The following is an 18077-nucleotide window of genomic DNA, read 5'->3' on the forward strand; positions in this document are numbered from 1 at the left end:
GTTACAAAGGAGGAAAAAATATAGACTTATATATACAGCATTTCCAAGCCAGCAGGGACTGGCTCTTGGATGGGATTGCTGGGAGGCGATTGCCTCGGGGTGTCCCAGGGAGGGCCCTCACCAGAGCCAGGGGAAGGGGGACCCCCAGAGAGGCCAGGCAGCCCCTTATCCAGAGGGACCCAGCTTTTGGGTGCCAGCTGGAGGGTGGGCAGGAGTGGGACAGCAGGGTGGGCAGCGCGAGGGGCAGGAGATAGGGGTCCCACCCCAGCATAGGGCACTGGGAGAAGGGACCCCGGGCCAGCAGGGACAGCTCCCCCCCCCCCTCCCCCCCCCCCCCCCCAGTACCAGGGCACATGGTCCCTGTGCAGGAAAACCGGGGAGGGGGGCACAGTGCTGCCAGGACGGGCAGCAGGCAGAGGAGCAGTCCTTTCCTCCAGTGGGCACTGCTGCTGGGAAGACCCTTCCCTTCCCTGGGGCGAGGAGCAAGAGGGTCCACCCCGTGCACGGGGAACCTGGCAGGGGCTGGGGGACAGGGTGGGTGTGGGGAGGTGTCCCTGGCACTGGGTGGCACCCTGGACCCCCTCACCCACCCACCGGTGGGGGTCAGTAGGGTGAGAACTTCTGCCGGTCGGCTTTCTTGGTGCCGTTGGCCGCCGAGATCTTGGTCGTGTAGGTGGCGGTGCCGCCGTTGGGGCCCGCCATGGAGGATGGAGACAGTGCCAGGAAGGATACTGGCTTCAGGCCGATGAAGTTGGAGAGGGAGATGGTGTAAGGGGTGCCCAGCAGGGCAGGGGGGGGCGGGGCGACGGCGGGCAGTGCTGCGCCGGAGCCCGGGGTGAGGGGCTGGGAGAAGCCCACGCCGAGGTCCACGGAGCCAGGGCCCGGCGGCGCCTGGGAGGTAGATTTGGCCGTCTCTAAACTGGGGAAGTGAGTGAGAAGGATGGGGTGGTGAGGACCACGGTGACAGAGCGGGTCCACCACCCCAACCTGTCCATCTTAGGGTGCAGGGACCACATGCCCCATCCCTTCTGGCACAGGTCGCCACAGCACATCCTGGGTGTCCTGCTGGGGAGGGCTAAAAAGCTGTGGCTCAAACCCTGTGGGGTCTCAGGTCCTGCACCCACCATCTCAGGACCTCAGAGCACCACCCAGCTCATCCCTCCCAAGGATGCTGGGGTGGGGTTGTCCTCCAAAAGCTGCATTGGGATGCTGGGGAGGTGCCACCCTCGCTAGCAGCCAGGCTGGCACCTACCAGGCCGTGATGAGGTATTGAGCCAGGGTGATGCTGACGGGGGACCCTGTGATGGTCACGTGCCGCTCACTGGAGCCCTCGGTCTGGTTCCCAATCTTGATATGGGCGCCTGACATCTGCCGGATCTCGCTGATCTTGCTGCCATGCCGGCCGATTATGCAGCCGATGAGCTGGAGGGGCAGGGACCAGTGTGAACTGGGAGCAGCAGGAGGAGCCATGCTGAGCAGGATGCTCCTAGGGGCTCATCCAACCACCCTTTACACCTGGGAGGACTGGGGAAACTGTGGCAGGCACCAAGAGGGAAGGTTGCTGCTTTCCTTGGGCAGACCCTGCCGTTTGGTCTCACTCAAACCCCCTCTGTCTGGCATCTCTGCCATACCCCAAGGCTCTTCCTTAGCATCAGCCAAGTCCTTTCCCCCGCCCCTGTGCCTCAGTTTCCCTTTTCTTCCAGCTGCTTCTGCCCCAGCAGCCCCTCCTGCTCCTGAGCTCTGGCAGAGGCTCCCCTGTGTGGAGTGGTGGGCACTGGCCCCTGCAAACTAGCTGCAGGGTGGGACACATGGGTGGGGGCAAGCTGTGGTCTCCCTCACCATCCCCGGGACCCACACATACGTCATTGGGCACCAGGAACTCCTGGGAGCTGCTCTGGGAGCTGGTGTCCAGGCCTGGAGGGAGAGATAGGGATGTTAGTGGTGGCGGGGTGGGTCTCCAGCAGCTCAGTGCCCCCACCCCAGCCCCGTGCTGAGACAGTCAGTGGCCCTGGGGACAAACCTGAAGGATCCCTGGGGAGAGGCAGAGCGGATGGGACATAGGCAGCAGTTGTAATTTGGTGCCACTGCTCCCCCACTGCAGGGCTGGCATGCTCTGGTGGGTGCAGAGACCCCAGAAAATCAAGGACAGGTCATTCTGGGGAACAGGTAACCATGCCAGGGGGGATGGGACCAGAGAGGGTGCAGGGGACAGGAGGGACTCCCTCATCAAGGCCAGGTGGCTGGGTGGGTCAGAAGGGGCACCCCACACCCCCAGCCCTGGGCAGGGGACACAGGAGATGCTCACCTGGCATCATGGAGGGTGGGTGACCCAGGGAGGCAAAGGGGAGCGTGTGTCCTGACAGCTGCTGCAGCTTCGTCACCTGCCCAGGCAATGGGAGAAGGAAAAAGAAGGCATTAGGGTTGATGACCCCTGTCCCCTCCCGGTGCCAGACACTGGCACCCAGTGCCTCCCAGGACAGGCATCCCCAGCAGCACCCATCCTGGTGGGCACAGAGGTGGTGCTCACAGGAGCAGGGGTGGACTGCCACAGGGACAGACTCACCTCTGCAGGACAAACTCCACCGTACTGGCCCTGCATGGAGAAGCCCTGCGGGATGAAGGAAGGGTTATCAGTGGGGGGCCAAGTGGAGACCCCAGTCTCAGGCCACCCCCCCTCGGGGCAGGGAGGCCACCCCGAGCCCACCAGAGATGCCCCTTGCCGGCAGAGGCTGGGCGCCCTGGCCACCCCACACCCCAGGGGGGCTGCAGCCCCTTACCTGGTTGGCAGAGAGCAGGATGGTGCCCAGGGAGAGGCCAGGGTGGTAGGGGATGGTGGCCCCCTTCGGAGGCGACTGGAGAGGGAGGGAAGGAGGTGGAGGGGATGAGAGATGAGGCTGGATGTCCCCATAGCCCCACAGGTCCCCCCAGACCCCTCTGCCCCCCATGCCCCCAGCAAGCTGGGCACAGCCCCCAGTACCACCGAGGCAGGGTGCTCCTACAGGCTTCCATGCAGGGTGACCCCAGTGCCTGGGTCCAGGTGGGCATGGGAAGCCCCAGGGAGTGGGGGTGGGGCAGGCATCACGTGCTCCCCTGGGCTGGACACAGGGCTTGGCAGGTACCTCCAGGATGACGGCGCAGATCTGCCTCACGCACTGGATGATGGTGTCTGGCACCCCTGAGACGGTGACAGCCCGTTCAGTGGAGTTGGGCAGCAGGTCACCGGCCACCTGCACCTGTGCCCCCGTGCTCTGGGGGAGACAAAGGGAAATGCTGGGGTCCCTCAGCCACCGCCCCCAAGGGCTCAGTACCTCACACCTCCCTTGTCCCCTCTTGGTCCCCAAGGGACCTTTGCAGGACCTGCAGGGTGATGCTCCACTCCTGCATCACCTGCCACAGGACTGTGGCAGCCCCTGGGCCGAGCGATCCATGCCCCCCAGGGGAAATGGGGATCCCACACCCAGGGCACCCTCAGTCTCACCTCCCGAATCTCCCGGATCTTAGCTCCTGCCTTGCCGATGAGCGAGCCACACTGGCTGGCCGGAATGACGAGGCGCAGGGTCACCGGTGCTCTGCCCACTGCTGCCCCGTCGCTCCCTGCTCCCAGGTCCTGCGAGGTGAGGGGTGTGTGGTGTTGGACCCCCGTGAGCCCACCGGCATGGGGTGAGTGTTTCCAGCTCGCTCAGTGGGCACCCAGCAGGGGTGTCGGGGGGCTGCCTACCTCCTCCAGCTTGAAGGCAATCATGGAGACGGCGCGGAAGACGGCATCGGTGGAGCCGGTGATGGTGGTGATGCGCTCAGGGCAGGACCCCTCTGAGATGGTGATGCGTGCGCTGCTCTGGGGATGGTGGTCACACCCGGTCAGGGACATTGCAGGTCCTGAGCTTGATGTGTGTCCCCCCCCAGGGAAGGGCTCACCAGGGTTGGCCTCGATGCCTGTGGACATGGGCTTTCCCCATCCCACCTGTCCCAGGCAGCCTTCCCTGGGGTGCAGCCGTGTCTCCCCTGGGTCCACCTGGGAATGGGGGTGGCCAGGGCTTGGCAGGTGGGAGCCACCAGGCCCAGGCAGGACAGGCAGCAGGACCTGGCAGCCCCCCAGCACACCCTTACCTGCTCTCGTATCCTCTTAACAGTCTCTCCTTTCTGCAGGGAGAGGAACAGGGCAGGTGGTCAGGTCCAGGGGAGCCTGGGGCTGGTGGTGCCCTGGACCCCAAATCTTACCTTGCCGATGATGCTGCCGATCTCCTGCAAAGACAGAGAGAAGGGTGACCCCCTCAGCAGGCAGCTCCCTGCCTGCCACAGCCCTCCTCTGCCCACAGCCTGGTGGGCCCTGCCCTGTGGCCACTGGGACAGCAAGTGGCTTGCTGGTGACCCTGGGGCATGGGAACGGGCCCCTCCCTGGCTTGGGATGGGGGAAGAAATACTTCTGGGAATGCTGCTCCCAGGGGGAGTGAGAACAAGGGAGGAAAACAGGGCACAGTGACGAGCTGGTGCTCCAGCATGTCCCCCCACCCTGGGCATTGCTGACCCACCCTGAGCAGTGCCAACACCTTGCCATTACCTTGCCATGCATGAGCATGCGAAGGGTCAGGGTGATGCTAAGCTCTGTCTCCTCGGGGCTGCCGCCCACGCCACTGGCTCCGTCCGGCGATGCCATGGCGGGAGGGCGAGCTGAGCCTGCGGGACACGGAGGTCTCCAGAAAGGGGGGTGGCCCCAACTAACACCCCCCCCCTAAATCTGCAGCCTAAAAAGCGCCTACAGCTGGGAGGTGGGGAGATTGAGGCAGGGGTAGCACTGTGCCCTCCTCTGATGGAGCAGGCTTGAAGGGACCCACCACCATGTGTCTGCCTGAGCCTGCAGGCAGCTGCCTTCAACCTGGCCTGTGCACGGCCCTGGGCTGGGGCTGGCGCCACACCTTCACGAAGCCAGGAGCTGGTCAGATATGGGGGGGAAGAGGAAAAGTGCAGGGAGCGTGGCTGCGGGATGGGGTTCAGCCTGCAGACACTTGCTGGGGTGTTGGGACGCAGGATGTTGGGGGCAGAGGTGGCCTGGGTGGTCTCACAGGCTTTGGGAGTCTTCCTCTTCCTCCTCCTCCCTTCCCCCTGCCTGTGTGCAAAGCCCCAGGGGAAACTGAGGCACCCTCCCTGGTGGGGACTGCCAGCCTGATGCGAACCACGGCATGATGCCCAATGCACCACACCGCTGCACCCTGGCTCCCCCACCCAGAGCACCCCAGGGACCCCCCCCGGACCCTGTGCCTGCGGGATGGGAGCGGCCGGGGTCCCACGGTGCCAGTGGGGGCTGGGAGGAGGACAATCGCCATGTGTCTGGGCACGGGTGGGCGGCTACAGCACTGCTGGCTCCCGGCAAGCCGGGTGATGCCAAGCGGCTTTGGAACAAAGCACCCGTGTTGGGGCTGAGGCCCGTGTCTGCGGGCATGGCGGGGGGGTGGTGGTTATTTTAGGTGCTGGCAGGACTCACCACTGCTACGGCACATCTCCTGCATCAGGGTAACAGGGGCGACGGGGGGGGGGGGGGTGGTGGTGTGCAGGTTTGTCACCTCCGCATCCCCTAAGTGCTATGGTTTGTACCCCCAGGTGGTTTGGACACCCCATCTTCACCCCTCCATTACCGGGGGCTGGAAAAAGGGGGAAAGGCTGTGGAAGGGGAATATTCCCATTCCCGATGGAGGGGAGCCTGAAATGGGGGGTGGGGTGGTGGATGTATCCCCCTGTAATCCACCTCCCCACAGCATGCGCAACCGTATGTGGTGCCGGCAGGGGCGGCCAGCCTGCCCGGGTCCCCCGTCCCCCCAGGGGTGAACGGCAGGAGGGACCCACCGGGGACAAAAGACCCCACCGGGGAGAGGATAAGGCTGGCGGTGGGGCAGGGGGGAAGGCAGCAGGGCCACGGCTGTCCCCCCACTGCCACAGGCAATGTAGAGGATCTGCGGGTAGGGGGGTGCTCTTCCCCAGGTGCGCCAGGCTGACAGGGACACCAAAGGCCACGGTGATGGGCACAGGCCACCTGTCCCAGCCCCATGCCATGGCTGGCATCGGGACAGCCACGACGCTGGGCACCGCCCGTCCCTCGGGGCACCTTTGGGTGGCGAAGGGAGGTGACGGGGGACACAGGAGGAAGCCCCCACCCCGTCCCAGGGGGAACCTTTCTCCGCTCGCCCTCCCGGCCGCCCCAAGCCCCCCGGCTCCCGCGGGAACGGGGCCTGGTGGGTACCTTTCCGTGCGCCTCGTCCCTCCGCTGCCGGCCACCCCGCTCAGTGCCACATTGTCCCCGGCGGCGCCCAGTGACACCCGGGGCAGGAACAATGAGCCGCTTGACAGGCCAGGGCCAGGCTGGCAGCCCCGGCCCCCACCCCGGTCCACGCCGGGGCCCCCCTCGCTCTTCCCCTCTCCCACATCCCTCCCTCCGGGATCCTATTACAGCGGATAAGAGACACTAAAAGGAACAATGCACCCTGGGTAAGGCCATCTGCCACCGCTGGGGACATTCCTGCCCCCCCTGCCCCCCCCTTTGGCTCACACATCGCCCCTCTTTGTAACTGCGGTTGGTTTTTTTTCCTGGAAGCCGATCAGCTGGCAGGGCTCGAGGGCTCAAGGACACCGGAGCGGGCAGGGACGGGGCGGCTGGCACCCCAGGGCCCACCGGCACCCAGGGGTGCTGCTAGGGGAGAGTGCCTGGGGGGCTGGGGGGCGGGAGGCACCCCGGTATGGGAGGGGGGGGGGGCGGGGCTGCAACAGGGGACCTGAATTGAGTGGGGGGTAAAGGATGCTCCAGGCACGGATGCTGCCTTACTGCCAGGGCAGAGACCAGCTCCTGCCCCCCTGGCACTGCCCCATGCCCCCCCCCCAGGCAGCCTGCACCCACAGATAAGTGCCCCCCCTCCCCCCCCTCGCCGTTACCTCCCCCACTAAATCTTCCTGGGCCCTGGTGTAAGCCGCTAAAGCCCAGGCAGGCTTGGGGAAGGGGGGGCACTAGGGGGGCACCCCGCTGCCGGCTCCATCTGTGCCCTCGAGTGCCCGTTGCAGCAGCACCAAAGGCAGGGGGAAAGCAGGTGGCAGGCATGGGGCTTGTCCCCCCCGTCTGTCCAGCTAGGACGTCTGTCAGGCCTTGCCGCCCGCCCCCCCATCTGTTCATGGCAGCCACTCATTCGGTAAATCCCCCCCCCCCGGCCCCGCCTCCCCGGGGCTCTGGGCTGCTGCTGCCGGGCAGGAGCCTGCCAGGGCTGGCAGTTCCCTTTTAAGCGCCTGTGGATTACCCTGGGCTTGGGTGCACGCCAGGAGGGGTGGGAGGAGGAAGAGGAGGATGAAGAGGAGGCAGGCAGCCTGGGGACACAGGTGTCACCACCTTGAGGGACCTACTTGTTCCTGAACAAAGCCCCAGGGCTCCCCGGGCACCCTCTGATGCTCCGGGGGTCCTGCCAGAGGTGATGGGTGGGCTCCAGCGGCCTCACAGCTGGCACTCACCAACCCACACGACATTCCCTAAATGTCCCGTCCCTTGGTGGCTGCACTTCCCCTGCTGTCACCTTCCAAACGTGCATGGGATGGCGGCCACAGAGGAGGTGGGGATTGGCGAAGGAGGCAGGAAGGGTGGAAAGAAGCGGGAGAAAGGTGGCAGGAAAGTGGTGGCAAACCTTGGGGTTTTATTTAGTCCCAAGGGAGGTGGCAGTGCTGGTGTGGACCTCGCCCAGCACGGCAGGGCTGGCTGGAGATGTCAGGTGAGCAGCTGGGTTGGTGCAAGGGTGCGTGCGCAGGCAGAGGGGTGAGTGGGTTAGCCACATCCCCCTGCCCCGTGGCCCCCTCCACACGGCCCATCCCACTCACTCCAGCTGCTGCAGGAAGGCCAGGAGCCCCTGGTGCCACTCGCTGGGCTTGTCCAGGTAGCAGGCATGTCCGGCGCCCCGCAGCACCAGCACCTGGTGCTTGGGGAGGTGCTGCAGGTTGTTCAGGCTGGCCTGCCCCAGCTCCGCGTCCTGGTCTCCGTACACAATCAGCGTGGGGGTCTGCAAAGGAGGAACGCACCCTGAGCCTGCCAACAGCACCTAAGCATCCGCTCCTCCTGGCTGGGGACACCCTGGGACCAGGATACAGAAAGAAGACACTTGCCCTTCTTCCCCCACCCACCACCAGAAGGGGAAAATGAGCTCAGACTCCTGGGTCTCCTAATGTCCCCGCTTTCCCTCCTGCTACCCTGCAGTCACGTTCCTTCACCATCACGTTCTCCTTTTCCAGCAGCAACATGGTTTCTGGCCTGTTTGGTCTCTCCCTTGCCCAGTCCCATTGCCAGTGGCCCCTCCTCACCGTCCCCTCTCAGTTCCCCAACCTCCCTCGATCTCCCTCCAGGCCATACTTTTATCTGGGCGTACTGCTCTGCTGTGAATTTCTCGGTGCAGATGGGTGCCACGGGCACATACGCCTTGAGCAGGTGGTTGTGCTGGAAGAGGAAAGGCAGGGAGTACATGCCGCTGAGCGATGGGCTGATCACCACGGCCGGACCCAGGCAGAGAGCCTCCGAAACTGCTTTCAGAAAAGCCCCTGGTGCTGGCTGGCCCACGGGTGCTGGCGCCACGGCATCCTTTGAGCGCCCCAGCCCTGAGCCATGGGAGACAGAAGTTGCCCTGTCACACTGTTTGCTGCCTCATGACCGGGAGAAGCCGACACAGTGCGATGTCGGGGTTGCCATCCTGGCACCATGAACCTGAGCAGCTGTATCGGCTTCCCCCGGCCCCTACCTCACACCAGGGCTGTGCTCACCACCACGCCTTACCCGGCAGGTCAACAGCCACAGCTCGGTATCCATTCTCAGCCAGCGTGGCAAGTGTCCGCAGCTGAAGCCAGGTCTCAGAGGAGAAGCGAATGCCGTGCAGCAGCAGCACCGTTAGCTTTGGTGCCTGCTGGGCCGGCTCGGCTCGGCGGTAGAAGAGGCTTTGGCCTTCCACTGTGATGGTGCCCTCAGTGAGCTCTGGGGCGGCCATACCTGGGGGGTCGGGAGAGCTGTTGCGGGGGGTGAGAGGTGGAAACGGACCTGGTGTGCGCAGCGGCCCTGTGCGGCCTAGCGGATCGCACCCCGGTGGGATGCCAGTGTCCCCGTGTCGAGGCCCAGCAGCGGCAGGAAGACAGGCAGGCTGTGGTGCTGGGGCACTGGCACCAGGAATGGGGGTTACACTGGCATCACCCCCTTTTTCGGGGACACCGGCTTGGGGCCGGCCCCGGCGTGGGTGCACGGGGCCGCTCGCTCCTGCCAGGAGGGCTCACGGGCCCGCCCCTGCCTCAGTTTCCCCGCCCGGCGCTGGGCCGGCGGCCCTTACCTGCTCCTCTCCCCACGATGCCGGCCGCCGCTCGCCTCCCGTTCCCCGCCGCACCGCGAGGCTGGGGGTGCCGCGCCCCGGGTCCAAAGGGCGGCGAAGCGGGGGGGTGCGGGGGAGCGGCGGCACCGCCTCACGGAGCGCAGGGCTCGGGGCGGCCCTGGGAACGGCCACCGCCCCGCCGAGCCGAGCTCTGCCGAGCTCTTCCGAGCTGCACCGAGCCGAGCCGAGCCGAACCCTAGCCGAGTTTTGCCGAGCCCCAGCCGACAGCCCTACCCGAGCTCTACGGAGCGCCGCCGAGCCCTTCCCGAACCGAGCCGAGCCCCGCCAAGCCGGAGCCCCTCTGGCGGCTGCGGCCCGCTGGGATCCTGCCGGGGGGTCGGTGCGGCGGGTAGGGCCCCCGGCTGACAGCCCTCGGGGCCTGCAGCGCTGCGGCTTTCCGCCAGGCGGAGCCGGGGACTGCGGGCGCGGCGCCGTGAGGGCCGGGGCTGTGGAGGCCGCATGTGCCGGCTGGCGCTGAGGGGCGGCGGGACCGGCGGCCGGAGCCAGCGGGAGCTCGGGGGGCCGGGGCCGAGCGGGGCTCGCAGCGCGGGGGGCGCAGGCCGGGCCGGAGCCGAGGAGAGCAGCGTGGCCTGGGGCCTACCCTCCCCCGCAGCAGCGGGGTTTGGGGCTTCCAGCCCCTCGCTGCCATTTTCCTTCTCCAGGGGGAGCAGAGATGCTGCTCGCCCGCAGCTGCCTGGGGCTCCTGCTCCTCGGGGTGCTCCTCACCGTCCTCCTCTACCTCCTGCTCCCGCCCGCCCAGCACAACCAGAGCTTGGTGGACACCCGGCCTGACGAGGGGAAGCAGGGCCAGCGGGCGACCAATGCCACTGCACGAACAGGAATGGCTGCGGGAGAGCCCCCCGTCTTCTACAGGGAGGTTTCTGCAGAGCCCCAGGCCAGTGGCACCGCCAGCCCCGGGAGGTGTGTCAGCCCGCCGTCTCCCATGGCGGAGGAAGGTGGGGGGTGACAGGCCCTGGGGATCAGTCTTCACCAGCCCTTGTGGCCGCTGGATGTCTGCAGACACGGCATCTTCCCTGAACCCCTTCCTGCCTGTCTTCCCCGCCGCAGGCCCGATGTCCTGTTCCTGCATGGCCAGGCGTTCACCTCCAAGACGTGGGAGGCCTTGGGCACGCTGGCGCTGCTCGCCGGAGAAGGCTACCGCGCGGTTGCAATAGATCTGCCTGGTAGGACCATGGCACCATGCTCTAAGTTGGTCCCTCTGGGCAGCTCCAGTCCCTCACCTCGGCCACCACTGGGCTCTGGACCTCTTTAGGCAGCTAGTGGTGGTCCCTGGGGCAGTGTGCCTGGGATTTGGCTTTGCCCCAGGTCATTGACCTCCATGGCCATACAAACCCTTTGGCTGGGGTCGGCTCGGTCTGGCTGGCGCACGGCCGTGGCTGTACAACTGCTGGGGCTTGATCGGGTGCCCTTTTTTTGCTAAGCCAGATGAGCCTCAGTGGGGAGAGACCATTGCAGGCTGCACAGTCCCCCCTGCCCGGTGCCCACCCTGTGCTCTCTGCCCCACGCCAGGCTATGGGGATTCACCCCCAGCAGAGACGGTGGCCACGGCGCAGGGCCGGGTGGATTTTCTGGATCATGTTCTCCAGGAGCTGGGCATGCGGATGCCCGTTCTCGTCAGCCCCTCCATGAGCGGCCGATTTGCCCTGCCCTTCCTCCTGGCGCGGGGGGACCGGCTGGCTGGCTTTGTGCCTGTTGCGCCCGTGGGCACCAAGGACTACGCTGCTGAGCAGTACCGGCAGGTCCAGGTGAGGTGGGTTGTTGGACTCCTGGAGGGTTCCTGGGTGCTGGTGAACCTCATGGGCAAGCTGGCTGGAGGGTGGCATGGAGGGTGGCTGTGTTTTGGGGTGAGTGAGCTGGTCCTGTGCCCCGCCCAGCTCGTGCAGGGGCTGTCACCTGCCTTCCCTCAGCTTTGCAGCCCCCCCGTGGTAACAGATGGAGGTGGTCACAGCCCAGGAGAAGCGGGGTGGCCATTTCCCCCTCTGATGACCCCTCTGTTTTTTTCTCTCCCCTTACCAAGACGCCCACCCTGATCCTGTACGGTGACCGTGACACAAACTTGGCTCCCAAGGCCCTGCAGAGCCTCCGGCACCTCCCTGGGCACCGCGTGGCCGTGGTGCCCGACGCCAGCCATGCCTGCTACCTGGACAAGCCGGAGGACTTCCACCGAGCTCTGCTGGGCTTCCTGCGCCAGCTGCACTGAGCGCCCCCTCGTCCCCTGCCGAGCGGAGGACAGGACCGGGGCCGGGGTGTCCCGAGCGGCTGGGAGGCACGGGTGGCTGGCGTGAGGGGTGCCGTTCCCTTTCCGGGTGTCTCCAAGATGGCGGAGCGGGGGGGGGGGGGGGGGGGGGGAACACGCTGAGGGTGTCCCTTGCTGGCAGGACAGGGTGTCATCTTTTCATGAGGCCAATAAACTGATGCTGCTCTGGTTTCTGCGTGTGTCCGCAAGCGCCGCGGGGCTCCCCGAGCTCCACCTCTGCCTGTAGTGTGGGGCAGGAGGGTGCCCGGCCCACCCCTGCCTGCCCCCTGCCCACCCCGTGCCCCCTGCCTGCCCCTGCCCACCTTCCCCCTGCCTGTCCCTGCCCACCCCGTGCCCCCGGCCTGCCCCCGGCCTTCAGCCCACCCGGTGCCCCCGGCCCGCCCCCCGCCCACCTCCTGCCCGTTGCCGGCTGCGGGGCGGGCCGGGGCGGGGCGGAGCGGAGAGGGCCGGGCAGGCGCCGGCGGCAGCACAGTGGAGGTAGGGCCGGGCCGGGGGGCCGGGGGGCCAGGGAGCGGGGTCGGGACAGCAGCGCCCGGCAGCGTGCGGGGGGCTGCTCCGGTGCCTTCGTCCCCACCCTCGCCATCGTACCCTGCACCCCGCTCGTACCCCTTCGTACCCTTAACCACGGTACCCTGCACCCCCCTGCGCCCCTAACCACGGTACCCTGCACCCCCGTACCCTCTTGCACCCCTGCTTTACCTCCTGAACCCCTAACCACGGTACTCTGCACCCCTAACTACGGTACTCTGCACCCCCCTGTACTCCCTCACACCCCTAATCGTATCTTGCACCCCCCTGCACACCCAACCATGGTATTCAGTACCCCTCTGCGCTCTTGCCCGTGCTACCCCTGCACCCCAATAATGCAACTGCTGCACCCCAACCCATGCAGCCTCCTGCACCCCTAACCAGGTACCCTGTAGCCCCCTGCACTCCTAACCATGGTATCCTGCCCCCCCCTTCACCACCCCCCTAACCACAGTACCCCTGCCCACAGTACCCTGCACTCCCCACAATTCTAATCATGGTACCCCTGCACCCACTGTGCCCCCTCCCTGCACCCCAGCCACGGTACTCCTATACACTACCTGTGCCACTTTGCTCCCCTAGCCACAGTACCCCTGCACGCCCCTGCACCCCTAACCACAGTCCCCCTGCAGCCCTCTGATAGCCTCTCTGTACCCCCTACTCCCATACCCCCCGTGTCCCCCTTCACCCCTCCTGTTGCACCCCCATGTGCCCCTAAGCACCCCACATCCTCCTGCTCCTCCAGTGGCCCAGCACTCCTCAAACATGCAGTACCCTGTCACCCTCCTTTAGCCCCCCCAGCCCCTCTGTCTTCTGTAAGTGCTTGATTCCCCTTCACCACCCCCATTTCCCTGCACCCCCAGTGCCTTTTCTTGCACCTCTCCTGCACCCCCTAAGCAGGCAGTGTCTCCCTTTCCTTACCTGCACCCCTTACACCAGGGTCCTGCCTTCCCTGCCTGACCTCCTCCAGCATCCCCCCGGACCTCTGACTGCTGACTAACCCTGACTACTGTGTGCCCCTGCCCTATACACCCTTCTTCCCCACATAACCCTCTTCCCCACCTTTTCTTCCCTACTAGTCTTTTCTCTTCCCTTTACTCCCTACTAGTCCCATACGTCCCAGCTAGCCCTTCCCTGGATCTCACTGCTCGCCCCACACCTGGGCATCACATCTTGCCCTGGCATCATGTTTGGGGCAGGAACATGCACTTTGCGGGCACGGTAAAAGGATGGAGTGGGGACCACACACCATCCTGCCCCCATACCCAGGTGGGGGAGACTTCTCTCGTGGTGGCAGTGTCCCAAGACTTGCACCAGGGAGACCTTTGCCCTGTTCCACTTTGGTTTCTGTGACGACTGAGCTTGCTGGCGGACTTTGGAGGGGCCAGTGGGTGATTAACCATCTTGCTGCTCTTCCCCCAGAGCTTTGCAGCCCCAGTCCCTGACATGGCACCCGGGAAGCCTGGCAAGAGCACGGGGGCCTCGGAGGACCCCTCAGTTACGCTTTTCCGGGAGTACCTGAAGATTGACACCGTCCACCCCAAACCTGACTATGGTGAGGATGGGGGAGACGGGACGGGGAGCCATGTGGGGATCCAGCAATGCAGCTTTGCAGCTCTGGTCTTTGGACCCGGGTGCCCAAGTCCTGTGCCGGGTCTGTTTTGATCATGGTGTTAAGGAGCGAAGGCTTTTGTGCCTTATCTCTGCTGGTGCCTTTGGCTGGTGCAGGGACATCTTGAGTGCACCTGGAGCTGTTGGCTTCCACCAGACCTGTGCCCCAGGCCCCAGCTTTCCATGCTGCCCTGACCTTGGGACAGATGCCTGTGGTAACCCCATGTAGATCTCCTTCTGTTAATGTTTTCATCCTTCCACTAAAGTATATTTTTTTATTGATGAGGAGCTTCCAAAACTCCTGTTGAGGACCATCCCCCCGAAATTCATCCCCTTCAATTTTTATTTTTCATGTTCTCCTCGTCCTCACCCCAAAGGGATGGTGATGAGCCACTCCTGGCCACATCTAGTGCCCAAGACCTCTATCACCTGCCCCCTCTGGTCACCTCTTTCCTTGGCCTGGGAAACCCAGAGAACCTTGGGGTCCCTGAGGGGCTGCAGTGAGAAGGGAGGGAGATCCTGACGTAACTCCAGGTATCCCTGCTTCTCCCCAGATGCAGCTGTCCGGTTTCTGGAGCGTGTCGGCACCGACCTGGGCTTGGCGTGCCAGAAAGTGGAGGTGAGCGAGGCAAAGAGCAGCCCCTGGTCCGACCATCCATCCATCCGCACCCGGGTCCTTAGTGACTGGGCTGTCCCCCTGCCTGCTGCCTTGGAGTTGGGCAGAAGTGAATCCCCTCTGCCTGTAATCCCCTGCTGACATGAGCCCTTCCTTAAGCCTGTATTCCGGCTGGTCCCTGCTGACCTTTGCAGCCGCCTGTGCTATGATTAGCCAGGGACCTGGCAGGGTCATGTTGTCTGGGGACGTCCTTCCTGCTGGGCACTGGCTGTCCCAGGGAACTCCTGGGCACTGGAGGAAGATGCTGGGTTCATCCCCCTCCTCTGTCTGAACTGCACCCAGGAGCTTGCACCTACACCTGGGCCCCAGCTGGCTCTGGGGGGTGCAGGCATGCCCACTCCTCCTGCCTGACCTCCCAGCAGAGAAAGGGGTGACCTGCTGGGTGGCAACAAGAAACTTTTCCCAGGCTGATGCTTTTTTGGCTCCAGCCTGCCGATCCCAACCCCTCTGTCCCCAGCCTGGACCCCGGTGACATCCTGCCCTCACCCCACAGGTATGCCAAGGCCGCGTGGTGCTGATCCTGACTTGGCAGGGCACAAAGCCCCGCCTGCGCTCCATCCTTCTCAACTCCCACACTGACGTCGTGCCCGTCTTTGAGGTGCCGGGACAGGGCAAGGGGCAGGATGGGGAAGTGGGGAGGACTAGGGGTGGCAGGCAAATGGCAGCTGGTGTCCGCTGTGCCCCTCTGCTATCACAGCCACTGTTCCCTGCAGGAGCACTGGACCTACCCACCCTTTGAGGCTGTTAAGGACTCACAAGGCAACATCTACGCCCGGGGTGCCCAGGACATGAAGTGTGTCTCCATCCAGTGAGTGGAGGGCTCTGCACCCACCACGTGGGCACAGTGGTGGGGGTGCCTCTGAGTGTTGCAGGATGGGATGCCACCATCCCCAGGGTCCCTGGGGCTGAGGGTGTCACCTGTTGACCCCCCTGGGGTGGCTCAGAGCACACCAGCCCCTCTCTTCTGTGATGCCCAGGCACCACCTTCTCCCTGCAGGTACCTCGAGGCCATCCGGAGGCTGAAGACAGAGGGAAAGTGTTTTGCCCGCACCATCCACCTCACCTTTGTGCCTGGTGAGTCCCCAGCATGTCCCCTCTTGGGAGGACAGGAGGGGCTGGCAGCTGGGTGATGCTCTGGAGTTCCCCACGGTGTGGCAGCTGGGCACACCCCTGCCAGCCTCTCTAGATTTTGAGCTCCCCTAGCTCAAGGCTGGAGGGGTTTCCATGTCTGAGGACATCAGGTGCGCCAGTGGCATCCAGGCTGGCGTGGAAGGAGGACCAGGGGGTGGTGGGCCAGGGGACGCTTTGGTTCCTTCCTCCACGCCAGGCTCTCCCCTGCAGACGAGGAGGTGGGCGGACACAAGGGCATGGAGATGTTTGTGCAGTGCCCCGAGTTCAGAGCGCTCAACGTGGGCTTCGCCCTGGATGAGGGTGAGTGGTGGTAGGGCTGGCACAGGGATGTGTCTCCTCTTGGCACCCACCCCTCTGCCTCTTGTCATCGCCCCCTGGGCATTGGCACACAGCACGGCTTCCAGGGACCCCCTTGGGGGCTCCTTCCCCCTGGCAGTGACCCACATGGTGCCAGCCTGGAGGGGACATGCTGCCAGGGCAAAGCAGAGGGGGACACATCATGGCACCTCTGTGCCCCAGTGACCCCCTGTCTGTGCCCACCACAGGCCTGGCCAGCCCGTCTGACACCTTCAGCGTCTTCTATGGCGAGAAGAGCCCGTGGTGTGAGTAGCTGTGTGCCCACCTCTCTGTCCTGGCTCTGCCAGGCACTGGGGCACCAGTGCCACCCTGGGCTTTCTGCTCAATGCCTCCCTCTCCCCCCTACTGCCGCAGGGATAAAGGTGAAGTGCGTGGGTAGCCCCGGGCATGGGTCCCGCTTCATCAGCAACACTGCGGCCGAGAAGATGGTAAGAGGGGGTACACCCTGTGCACCCCTCCCCGCCTGCCTTGGTGCTGCCGGCCGCCTGCCTACAGGGCTAGTGCTCAGCCGCTGCCCTTCCCTCCCCAGCACAAAGTCATCACCTCCTTCCTGGCCTTCAGGGAGAGCGAGAAGCAGAGGTAGGAGACGGGCAGTGGGATGGCTGTGACTTCAGTTTGGTCTGTGGAGGGGGTCCTCAGGATCCCAAGCCAGGCTCTGATTCATTGCTGCTGCCCCGTGCCTCAGTTTCCCCGCTTGGGGGTGGCGGCAGGGTGGGGGAGCGCTTCCCCTCCTCCCTGGGTGGCGGAGGGTGACTCTCCCTTGCGTCCCCCCGAGGCTCAAGTCCGACTCAAGCCTGACCCTAGGGGACGTCACCTCGCTCAACATGACCATGCTGGAGGGGGGCGTCTCCTTCAACGTGGTGCCCTCCGAGATGGCAGCCAGCTTCGACATCCGCATACCACCCACTGTGGACCTGAAGGTGGGTGCCACACTGGACCCACCTGGGAGGGGAGCGGGTTAGCGGTTACCCCACTTACACCCCGCCTCTGGTCTCCGCCGCAGGCCTTCGAGGAGCAGGTGGCTGCGTGGTGCCGTGATGCTGGGGACGGTGTCACCTATGAGTTTCACCAGGTGAGGGGTCTTGGCCACCTGGCTGTATCATGCCCATCCCTCCCCTGCCACATGTCTACCCTCCCTGCCCTCTCCCTCCCTCAGAAATGCATGGACCAACACATCACCTCCACCGAGGAGTCGGACCCGTGGTGGAAGGCCTTCAATGGGGTCTGCAGGGACATGTGAGTAGTGACCCCAGGCAGGGCAGGACCCTGGCAAAGACAACCTCTGGTTGGAGCCAGGGGATCCTCGGGGGTCTGTCATGTCATGGCAGGGGGTGGGAGGAGATGCTCCATGCCATGCCAGGACATGTCCCCATGCCCCCCCCCCCAAAAGGTATGGGATTGAGTGTCCTGTGGGGCTGAGGGACCTTCCTGGCATGGTCTCTTTGCCCGCGGAGTGTCAGCGGGGCAGGGGACCTGGCTGCCTCTGTGCCAGTCTGATGCAGAGTCTCGCTTGTCAGGAAGCTGCAGCTCAAGCTTGAGATCTTCCCGGCTGCCACCGACAGCCGCTACATCCGAGCAGTGAGTACGATGCCAGCCTACCTGTGGGTGCCCCACCTGCAGTGAGACCTGCAGCCCCAAGCAGGAGCTGTGCCTGGGCAGAGTGGGGCACCCAGTGCCCGTCCCAGCCCCAGCCTCACCCCATACCCCCCCATTCCCAGGCAGGACACCCCGCTATCGGTTTCTCGCCCATGAACCGCACCCCAGTGCTGCTCCACGACCACAACGAGTTCCTCAACGAGCAAGTCTTCCTGCGGGGCATCGACATCTACGCCCGCCTCCTGCCTGCCCTGGCATCGGTGCCCCCGCTGCCTGCCGAGGGCTGAACACCCCAGCGAGGGGCAGGATGGCGGGATGCCAAGCAGTGGGGTTCAAGGCTTTAAAAAAAGGGAGCAGAGGGTAGGCACAGCAAATGCCTCCCAGCGTGTTGGGGGATGCAGATTCCATCATGCCACGTTGGCTGTGCTCAGGGCTGGCCCAATGATGATGCCTGTGCTGCGTGTCCTGGCTGTGCCCTTGAAATCTGGGTCCCAACCACCCCCTGGGGATTGTGTCCCCCTTGCCCCGGTGCCTC

General features: G+C 65.1%; 4 protein-coding genes across 7 annotated transcripts; 2 read left to right on the forward strand and 2 right to left on the reverse strand.

Annotated features, from left to right (window-relative positions):
* Window positions 1-603: 603 nt before the first annotated feature.
* PCBP4 (poly(rC) binding protein 4) lies at window positions 604-4654 on the reverse strand. Of its 2 annotated transcripts, none has more exons than XM_086469681.1 (12): window positions 4559-4654; window positions 4219-4242; window positions 4108-4140; window positions 3719-3835; window positions 3479-3607; window positions 3120-3248; window positions 2778-2852; window positions 2564-2608; window positions 2306-2381; window positions 1862-1914; window positions 1253-1422; window positions 604-919 (listed from the first exon to the last, which is right to left on the reverse strand). In XM_086469681.1, the coding sequence occupies exons 1-12, from the start codon at window positions 4652-4654 to the stop codon at window positions 604-606; spliced, it is 1263 nt and encodes a 420-aa protein (XP_086325807.1). The 2 variants fall into 2 exon arrangements, with proteins under 2 accessions (XP_086325807.1, XP_086325806.1); XM_086469680.1 differs by having other exon boundaries at window positions 1856-1914.
* A 3184-nt stretch (window positions 4655-7838) lies between these two features.
* On the reverse strand, window positions 7839-8993 carry LOC104341450 (putative protein-lysine deacylase ABHD14B). 2 transcript variants are annotated; one of them, XM_009952135.1, is made up of 3 exons: window positions 8786-8993; window positions 8369-8610; window positions 7839-8021 (listed from the first exon to the last, which is right to left on the reverse strand). In XM_009952135.1, the coding sequence occupies exons 1-3, from the start codon at window positions 8991-8993 to the stop codon at window positions 7839-7841; spliced, it is 633 nt and encodes a 210-aa protein (XP_009950437.1). The 2 variants fall into 2 exon arrangements, with proteins under 2 accessions (XP_009950437.1, XP_086326404.1); XM_086470278.1 differs by having other exon boundaries at window positions 8342-8610.
* A 1045-nt stretch (window positions 8994-10038) lies between these two features.
* LOC104341883 (protein ABHD14A) lies at window positions 10039-11586 on the forward strand. The gene is made up of 4 exons (XM_009956958.2): window positions 10039-10286; window positions 10434-10549; window positions 10896-11131; window positions 11404-11586. Exons 1-4 carry the CDS (start codon window positions 10039-10041, stop codon window positions 11584-11586), a joined length of 783 nt encoding a protein of 260 aa, XP_009955260.2.
* A 2031-nt stretch (window positions 11587-13617) lies between these two features.
* Window positions 13618-17829, forward strand: ACY1 (aminoacylase 1). Of its 2 annotated transcripts, none has more exons than XM_086469973.1 (14): window positions 13618-13726; window positions 14337-14524; window positions 14952-15056; window positions 15172-15266; window positions 15456-15532; window positions 15800-15889; window positions 16135-16191; window positions 16301-16374; window positions 16476-16525; window positions 16722-16866; window positions 16950-17018; window positions 17103-17182; window positions 17464-17524; window positions 17665-17829. In XM_086469973.1, the coding sequence occupies exons 1-14, from the start codon at window positions 13618-13620 to the stop codon at window positions 17827-17829; spliced, it is 1365 nt and encodes a 454-aa protein (XP_086326099.1). The 2 variants fall into 2 exon arrangements, with proteins under 2 accessions (XP_086326099.1, XP_009949041.2); XM_009950739.2 differs by having other exon boundaries at window positions 14337-14401.
* The last annotated feature ends 248 nt before the right edge of the window (window positions 17830-18077 follow it).

The sequence above is a fragment of the Leptosomus discolor genome, chromosome 9 (assembly GCF_034619465.1).
Source record: "Leptosomus discolor isolate bLepDis1 chromosome 9, bLepDis1.hap2, whole genome shotgun sequence".
NCBI classification, from domain to species: Eukaryota; Metazoa; Chordata; class Aves; order Leptosomiformes; family Leptosomidae; genus Leptosomus; species Leptosomus discolor.